Raw genomic sequence first — 10,819 nt, 5'->3', positions numbered from 1 at the left:
ATAATTTTTGATTAAATCAATCATTCTCCCAAATTTTTAAAAAATATTTCGATCTTATAATATCTTACAAATGTTTCAAAAATTGATCTTAGAAATATTCTCGTAAGATTAAATATTTTTAATTAAAATTTTGTTCAAGAATAATCCACATAAATTTGATTATTTTGCATGTGAGGATTTGTAAAAAAAATGTGAATCTCTTGTTTAATAGTTTAAATGTTTAAATTGTAATATAAATAATTTTTTAAATATTTATAAACGTTTAATGCACGTCTTACAAATTTTAGAATAGTGATTGTAGTGAAAGGCTATCTACATTTTGATTTTGATTCATATATATCGCACATATATTGACTTAAAAATATGCTTATTACAAGCCTGTAAATGAGTTTTTTAAATTATAATATATACAAATACACACACAGATTTTAGAGATCCATCATAATTAATAGCAAAAATATTAAATTTAAAAGAATTATTACTGAAGTAAAATCTCTTTCTATCCTATTTTACAGTCATGTATTCTGTACGGCAATGAAAACAAAATATATCAACTTATGTATTATACTGGAGCAAATTTAATAAAAAAAATGTATAAAAAAACGATTTATAATAAATGAGATAATATCTAACATTAACATTGATGTTGATGCTATACTTAATATCTATATCTACATAATCTAAATACATCAAATTATGGTTAATAAATCATATCACTAAATAGCAACTAAATTAAAAAATATTAATTATTTTATTCAATCATAAATAAACATTTTTAATTTCCACATTGTGAATTTTAGCAAATAAGATTATACATGTAGGGTGTTTCTCATCAATGGTATCATGTATAGCTAAATTCTCAAGAATAGCAAAGAAAATATTTCTGAGAAATATAATATTATTTTAAGCTTGTTTAACATATTTTAATGTTTTATTTTAATGTATACATTTTTATATTTTTAATATGTATATTCAATTTTCTTTTTTGAAATACTAAATAAACAAATACTAAAAAATAAAAAAATATTATCTAAAATACAATGCTATTTCTTTGAAAAAAATAATACTTTACATACAATAATTTTGCAGTAGTGACAATTGTAAAACATATATTTACCACGAAAGTTGAACTGTAACTTGCCAGTGTCACATTGTGGACTGAAGCACACGGATATGTGTCGCCGAGAAACGACGACTACGCTTGCGCAGCTTTTGCACCCCAGGACTTTTCCCGCAGATATTACTCCATGAGAAATAAAACATCTGTCTAATTTTTGCCGCATTAAATCGATCACTTAATAGGCGACTGCATCTTGGCGAAACAGTGTTAAATTGTGCGAATATATTTTCTGATCTCATAGTATTTTATCTTATGTGTTTAATGGACACAATTCCAGCTGAATTACAATAGTTAAGTTATAGAGAATGTTTTCTCTTTAAATTTGTTTTCTCTTTATGCTAAAAAAGAGAACTTAGAGCGAATATTTAAATGACTATAATTTTTACGTAGAATAACTCAAGCTTTATCGACAAAAATACTGTCAAACACGTGTTGATACTAGCACAGAGATGATAAGTGTCGAAGATCGGTATTTTAGTCTCAGCCGTACTCTTATGCTAGTAGTTGGTCTGTGGCCTTATCAAAAATCAAAACTTACTCGACTTCAGTTTATTTGCTTTTTCACTATCCTGATAATCTTTATTATATTTCAGGTATACACCCATACGCATGCGCGTGCGCCCCCCCCCCCACACACACACACACAAACACAAACACAAACACAAATAAAAAATATAACATTTTAAAATATTTATTAAACTATTTTATATTTGTGTGTTTTTTAACCAAATACCAGTCAATGCTTTTTTAATAAAAATTCGGTAATAAACAATTGAATATTATATTTTTTGGAATAACTTTAAGAAAAGTACAAGTAATAGTAAAATCATATGTGCATTTCTCATTTCTCTTTTTAAATAAGTTTTTTTTTTGCTATATAACAAATATATGAATATAAATGAAATTCAGAAATATTTATTATAAATATTTGTATATGTTTGTGCATAAATATTTGAACATTGTAGCTTACGGTAAGCGATTATTTTCATTTCCCGACCCTTTTGCTAAGAAAGAATCGATTGAAAGGTGACTCGCTATGTGTGTTATACACCTTATATGTGTCACAAACATATGATATGTATGCTACACACTTTATATACTGTCATTTATAATATGCTTTTATAAATATATACATTATTATATTTTCACTTTTTTTCTTGGAAAACATATATAAAATACAATTGAATTTTTCATGTATATAGTATATGTATATAAAATAACTGTATATTTTATAAATAGTATATATAAAATACACTGTTATATATATATGTATACACACAATGCATTCAAAAAATTCGGGAACTGATTTTTTTTCTGGATGTACTGACTACGCTATCTCTTGGCCTACACTAGGTCTAGTTACTATGATGTCTCTCGTAGATATTCATCGAAAAGCCATGGAGTTAGTATCTATTTTATAAGACATATGAAAAATATGCGTAATAATATTTTATTGTATTTAAAGGTTCTGCAGATATCTAATATCTAAATTTGAGATATCAGTCTTCTTTTTAATAATATTCGGAGTGATGACTTTAAGCCTGAATATTTTTCGAGTAAGTATTGTTTTTCGATTATAAATATAGTTAAGTTATATAACATTTCTTCTTAATATTGACTGGCATTAATATTACTTGTAATCGCACTTTCGCAATGCTAACAACTTTTGTGTTTTTTAAATATATCATAGTGCTAGTCACAGATACATATAAATACGCCATAAAACAAAAAAAGAATTTATTCATCAATATTATCCTTAATAACCATTTTTATTAAATTTTATTTCTTACAAAGCATACTTTAAACGATTTATAATTACAATACAATATAAGATTTAAGACAAAAATTTTTTATGTACCGCGTATTTTAACACACGTACATGTATGTATCCTGATACATATTTTATATATATGTATGTATTTTACATTTTTTATAAATGTTTCCATATTATATGATAAAATTATAAATAGGATTGTGTCTCAAAATTTTTCGCAAATTATAGATGATCTAAAAACTTATAGTTCAAAACAAAGTTAGTATACATATTTATTCAAAGATTGACATCAAATTGATCAAAGAGTCTCTAATTACGATGTAATGATGTATAGAAATGCGACACTATGAAATGTATAGAAATGAGACATTATAATGTGATATAATTATATCTTTTAATTATATAATGATATCTTGAAAACTTGCGGATTTCAAACAAGAACTTTTATTAATAAATATACTTGCAGTTTGAAAGTAAATTTGTGATAACGAAGGACGATGGGTAAAACCTGATTTTGACCGTGGTGATGAAATCTTTCTTATGCATGTTTTCTTACATTTCTGATGTAAATCATTATCAAACGTTTATTAACGGGTTTTTATGTTAAAATGGGTGATGTTAGATTAAATAAGAATAGAGAGGGGTGAAGTAGGAGGTAATAGAAAGAGAAAGAAAAGGTAAGAAAATATGATATATTCATATTCTTGAGTTCAGATTTCTACAAATCTGCTACTTTGAATGCGATTTTCGCTACATTTCTATTATATCATATTGAAATAAACGTTTGATAATAATTGAGCATATAAAAAAATATAAGAAAACATACATAAGAAAGGTTCCATCGCCACTACCAGAATCAGGTTATTTTACCCATCGTTCTTTATATCAAACTTTGTTGTGTAAATTGAAAATCTTGGGCTTTAAAAATTGATCTCAATACTTTAATTGTATATTAGATCTTTCAGATTGGATCATCAACACGTAATGCTGGCGAACTCTCAATATCCATTATAGTTGGATTTATTAGTCTTTTATACATGTTCGTAGCAAACTTTGTTGGACAAAAAATTACAGATCATTATAATTATATATATGTTGCTGCGTAAGAAATATCGTAATTTATATTGGTCATATCGTTTTATGAACTTTAATAACGAAAATGAAAATTTGTGGAATACATATAGCAAATATATATACATATATATACATATGCTGAAAAATATTCAAAGTTCTTATTTTTTTCGATTTATCAATTTTTTATCATGTATTAATGTTATGTATATGTTATGTATAGATATAAAATTCGATGGTATATAGCTCCGCTAAACATACAAAAGCTGTTACTGATTCTGATACAAAGAGGCGATAAGACTTTTGGTCTGAATATTGGTGGATTATTTATAGCATCCATGCAGTGTTTTGCCACGGTAAAATTTTATATGTTATAATATATTAAATGTATTACAAATTTAAAAGAAACCAAACAAAAGCAATAATTCAATCATTTCTCATTACAGCTAGCAAATGCATCTCTATCCTATTTTACAGTCATGTATTCTGTACGACAATGACAACAAAATATATCAACTTATTGTTAGATAATAAACTAGAGCAAACTTAATAAAAAAAATGTATAAAGAAGCGATTTATAATAAATGAGATAATATCTAACATTAACATTGATGCTGATACTATACTTAACATCTATATCCACATAATCTAAATACATCAAATTATAGTAAATGAATCATATCACTCAATAGCAACTAAATTAAATAATGTTAATTATTTCATTATCAATAATAAATAAATTTATTTTTTCTTTCTTCATTGTAAATTTTAGCAAATAAGATAACACATGTAGAGTCTTTCTCATCAATGGTATCATGTATAGCTAAATTCTCAAAAATAGCAAAGAAAATATTTCTGAGAAATTTAATATTATTTTAAACTTGTTTAACATATTTTAAGTAAATTTAAATGTTTTAAAGATATAGGAATCAAAAGTACTTACTAATTAATTAATATTGTAGTACTTTTTGTTTGCAGTATATTTGTTCCCATGAGCGCCCTAATATGGCCGGATATCTTGCAAATTATTTTATCCACAAACACATCTCGACCACGTCAATTGCAGGTTTTGACTGAATATTTTGTTGATCAAGAAAGATATTTCTATTATTTGCTACTACATATAAATGCAGCTGCTTGTATAGGGCTTACTTCAGCGGTAGCAACAGGAACAATGCTCATCGCATATTTCCAATATATGTGCGCTATGTTTACAATTGCTAGGTAAAACAACAAACATAAAAATAATAAAAAAATTGAATTAAGAAAAGCTCTGTTCTTTCGTTTAATACGAATTCAAAAATTTATTCCGCAAGACTATGTGTTAAAAATATATACAAAGTTTAAATAATTTGTCCATTAGAAAATACGACTTTTACCTACTTTGTCCATTCAATGTTATAGTATAAAAATTTTTAGACAATTTATTTTAAGATCTGTTTTAAAGAAGAAACTTTAAGTAATAGTACGATCAGACTATACGATAAGAGAGAGAAAAAAATGATATTTTATTTTTACTTTTATGTTATTTAAGTTTCTTAGTTTTGTATTTGTGTAATATATTATGAATATGCTATGTGTTTTTATTGAACCGTGCTTGACTATTATTCTAGTACTAATTCGTCAAAATTGTTCAACACTACAAGAGTATTATTTAAACCATATCATTATATACGTCAATAATAAATTATTTACAGTTATCGTATCCAGAACGCAATAAAGATTCAAATATCGCAAGATATTATCGTGCAGAACAAAAATTTGGCTCATAATCGCATAAAAAGTGCCGTAGATATTCATCGAAAAGCCATGGAGTTAGTATCTATTTTATAATAGAGGTGAAAAATATGCGCAATAATATTTTATTGTATTTAAAGGTTGTGCATATATCTAATATCTAAATTTGAGATATCATTCTTCTTTTTAATAATATTCGGAGTGATGACTTTAAGCCTGAATATATTTCGAGTAAGTTTTGTTTTTCAATTATAAATACATTTACTAAATACATAACATTGTTTCTTAACATTGACTAGTATTAATATACTTGTAATCGCACTTTCAATGCTAACAATTTTTGTGTTTTTAAATATATTATAATCCTAGTCACACATATATATACATATAGTATAAATAAAATCATCACAAAACAAAAAGAATGTATTCATCAATACTATTTTTAATAACTATTTTTAATGGTTATTATTAATTTATATGATATTAAGATTTGTAAATTAGTTTGTAATCTACTTTTTCATAGTAACATAATTTTTGAAATCAGAACTATCTTTCTTCCAAATATGAATCCTCTGTTTAATAGTTTAAATTGTAGTATAAAAAATTTTTTAAATATTTCAAAACGTTTAATGCGCTTTAAAAATTGTAAAATAGTGATAATAATGTAGAGAAAAGCTATCTATTTTTCTATTTTTATTCATATATATTGTAACTGACTTACAATTAGATCCATCTTAATTAATAGCAAAGATATTACATTTAAAAAAATTATAACAATAAAAATTTTTTTTTTTTTAATTTCTTTTTAATGTCGCTAAACATACAAAAGCTGTTACTGATTCTGATACAAAGAGGCAACAAGACTTTTGGTTTGAATATTGGTGGATTATTTATAGCATCCATACAATGTTTTGCCACGGTAAAATTTTATATATTATAATATATTAAATGTATTACAAATTTGAAAGAAACCAAACAAAAGCAATAATTCAATTATTTTTCATTACAGCTAGCAAATGCATCTCTATCCTATTTTACAGTCATGTATTCTGTACGACAATGACAACAAAATATATCAACTTAGATAATAAACTAGAGCAAACTTAATAAAAAAATCGATAGAAAAAGCGATTTATAATAAATTAGATAATATGTAACATTAACATTGATGCTAGTGCTATACTTAACATCTATATCCACATAATCTGAATAGATCAAATTATGAAAATATTTTGAAACTCCTTTTTCTCTATTCTCTCGACTACTGTTTTTTTTTGCTTCCATTTTATTCAAAAATGTTAATATAATAAATATTTAATAATTTCGGTATCTCTCTTAGTCTAATTCCTCCCCTTCGACCTGTCCGGCATGAATGACCCTACCGGTAATTATTAGCGTTTTCAAATGAAACAAGTTTGATTGCTTTGAGAGCGATTAAACTTAATTCATGAATATATGTTTGACAAAAAATAGATTTTAAGAAAATCTGATTAATATAAATAATATAAATACATTTCTATGAAAAATAAGTATGACGCGCTACCATCCGCGTTCTGGCTCTTACTAGTCCGCGATTATTTGAAATTTATTATAAATATTTGTACATATTTATATGTAAATATTTGAAAATTGTAGCTTACAGTAAAAGATTATCTTTCTCCCGACCTTTTTGCTAAGAAAAAATCGATTAAAAGTGACTGGCTAAGTGTGACACATATAAATGTGTGTCATACACTTTATATATGTCATACGCTATATTCTTTATATGCTGTCGTTTACACACAATATGCTTTTAAAAATATATACATACATTATTATATTTTTGCTTTTTCTATAAAATGTTATAAAATGTTTATATATAAAAAATAACTGTATGTTATAGTATATATAAAATAACTGTGTATTATTCCACACACAAAGAAAACAAAAAATATATTATAACTATATAATTATGTATTACATATTATATTAAAAATGAAATGGAAATGAAATGAAATAGAACTATTATACTTTATGGTAATAAAGACAAATTTTTAATTTTACTAGAAAAAATTACTTTATTACAGCTTACAACATTTATAACTTCAAAATGTACCGCAAGTTTCATCATCAAAGTGTTATCTCTTGCATTTGGTTTTATTTGCATAATACATTCCCCGTTTTTAACGCTCTTTTGTCTTTAAAGTACAAGATTCTTTGTCCTAATTAATCAAACGATTACTCAAAGTATTCCATTGATTAATCTGTATAATAATTTAAGTACCCCTAATAACCTAAGACAAAGTATATGACGTCATTAATCGGTCTCAGAACGATCAAACTTGCTTCACTCGAAAACACTATACATTACCGCCGGTATAGCTCTCAGGTTCATTAGAGCACTCAAACCTCCTCACCCGGCAAATGCCTTCGTTAAGGTGGAGATACCATCGAGGAGGAAAAATTTTTATTTTTATTTTTTTGTAATATATACGTTTTTTTTAATAAATAGGTTTTACAAATTTTTCAAATAGAAAATATAATACACGAAAAATTATATAAAATGTATATAATATATAATTATCAACTTATATATTATACTAGAGCAAACTCAATAAAAAAATGTATAAAAAAGCGATTTATAATAAATGAGATAATATCTAACATTAACATTGATGCTGATACTATACTTAACATCTATATCCACATAATCTAAATACATCAAATTATAGTAAATGAATCATATCACTCAATAGCAACTAAATTAAATAATGTTAATTATTTCATTATCAATAATAAATAAATTTATTTTTTCTTTCTTCATTGTAAATTTTAGCAAATAAGATAACACATGTAGAGTCTTTCTCATCAATGGTATCATGTATAGCTAAATTCTCAAAAATAGCAAAGAAAATATTTCTGAGAAATTTAATATTATTTTAAACTTGTTTAACATATTTTAAGGTTTTATTTTAATGTATACATTTTTATATTTTTAATATGTATATTCAATTTTATTTTTTGAAATACCAAATAAAAAAATGAAAAATAAAATAATATTATATGGAATACAATACTATTTCTTTGGAAAAATTAATACTTTACATACAATAATTTTGCAGTAATTTTTTGAAATAGTATGTTAATTTGCGCATGTATTTTATTATATCTATAGAATAGTATATCTAAAAATTATCCAGGACTCTTCAGAAATGGCGGGATGTCCAATACCTGCAAATAATTTTTTAAAAGAAACTGAAACTTAATGTTAATATCCTCAGTGCCTAGAAATATCTTCTAAAAAAAAAACCAAAAATTATATTAATTAAAAATTAATCAATAAAATACATACGTTCGTAACCATAATTTTTGCATCAAAAAAAGTCAATAGAAACGGGCAATTTGATTGCAATTTGAAATTATTTGAAAAATGGAAATTTATTTCTATACATACTAGTTATTCATGTTCAATCTACTTTTCAGTATTAACATAAAATTAATACTAATATTAATAATGAGAAAAAAACACTTTTAACAAAGAAAAAGAAATATATCTTTCCTTCAAATATATTATTTAAATTAATTTCCTGAGTTGACTTCGAAAAGGCGTGTGGCAGTAGTAGTTGAGTTACTACCGAAATCATTGCTTTCAGAGATCGCCAGGAAAACCTGGGTTTAATTCCAATCCTACAACGAACATCCTCAATTTTCAACAGAGCACCGAACTAGACGTCGCGGATAGATCTTACAAGAACCGATAAGAAATAATTCTCCATGATGAAGATTGTTTCGACTCCTTGCCTGTACGAACCACGCAACTTTACTAACGTTTATCTGACGAGAGGGACAGCGATAAGGCCCCTTAGCTAAGACAGCAATCGCGTCCAAGAACGTGGAAAGAACGCGGTGTTTTCGCAATGGAGCTAATTAATTAATTTAACAAATATTTAATTCCAACATGAAATTCATAAATATCAATCAAATCAAAATTAAATCATGACATTCGAAATAATTTATTCGCGATTCTGCAATGTCGGAGGCAGTTGTCTTTCGTGAACGAAAAGCTAAATACTTAATCGTTAGCCTAACATCGAGTCTTCACACTTTTATTCAATCATTTTTCTATTAAATATTAGAAAAATTAGCGATATTCGTGGTATTTATAAATTTTGAAATATAATTTTCCGAATTTATCAATAATTGTTTAAATGTATAAAAATACAAAGCTCTTAAATTTATAAATATTTAAAAAAAAAATAATATAGAAACTAAAGTTTTAATTGATATAATAATATAGATGAATGGGCTATAAAAACTTAGGATAAAATCGGCGCAATATAAGAATAAGTTATTACTATTTCATATAATTAATAAATTTACTCTAGCGTCTTCTTCATTAAACAAATTAAATAAAATTTATCAATTAAAAAAAAATATTTTACATCTTTTTCAAATTTTTGCTTTAATTTATACTTTAATATGTTTTAATGCATATTAAAAAAATCTATTGAAAATCTATTATGATATATAATTTAATCTATTCTAGCCCATCCATTTTGAGGCAACGGATTTATAATCTATAATCTACATTTATATCTACAATATCTAGGAATCCGTTACCTCAAAAGAAAATAAAGTTCATTACTCACCGGCACTGATGCGCAACAGCGGAGTTGTTGGTCTTGAGGCTACGTTGTCTGTAACATACAAATATAAAATTCAAATTATAACAGCGTCCACAATATAACTAATATTTCATGCGAAATATTTTATATTCGATGCGTACAACGCTAATTGTAAAAAACTCTATATAAATATGGAACAATTTTATAAATTATAAGAAGACTTTTTTTCACATAGAAATTTTTATAGGAGATTATAATAAAATAATTTTATAAATTTTGAAAAGGAACTCTACTAATAACTCTAATAATTTCATATAAAAGCTATCATCTAAAAGTAGAAACTTTTACATGATTATAGCTATCATATAAAAATCTTTTTCACTAATTTTCTCTTGTTTAAATCATATAAATAAAAAAACAAATTATGCCATTAATTGCTCAATTTAAATTGCACGTATGTAATTAATAAGTAATTAATATACAAATAACAATTTACTTACCACAGGGTTGCTC

The 10,819-nt window shown here is 25.0% G+C and overlaps 1 protein-coding gene across 1 annotated transcript; it reads left to right on the top strand.

Moving 5' to 3' along the window:
* Positions 1–4,927: 4,927 nt before the first annotated feature.
* LOC115243035 lies at positions 4,928–5,957 on the top strand (the record flags this gene model as incomplete). Its single annotated transcript, XM_029819693.1, has 3 exons — positions 4,928–5,189; positions 5,663–5,779; positions 5,843–5,957. Coding segments are annotated over 3 exons (494 nt in total), but the record flags the coding sequence as incomplete, so codon positions are not given.
* Positions 5,958–10,819: the final 4,862 nt, after the last annotated feature.

This window comes from Formica exsecta, unplaced genomic scaffold, assembly GCF_003651465.1.
Source record: "Formica exsecta isolate Colony F162 unplaced genomic scaffold, ASM365146v1 scaffold669, whole genome shotgun sequence".
In the NCBI taxonomy this organism is placed as follows: domain Eukaryota; kingdom Metazoa; phylum Arthropoda; class Insecta; order Hymenoptera; family Formicidae; genus Formica; species Formica exsecta.
This window is presented reverse-complemented; position numbering and strand designations above follow the sequence as displayed.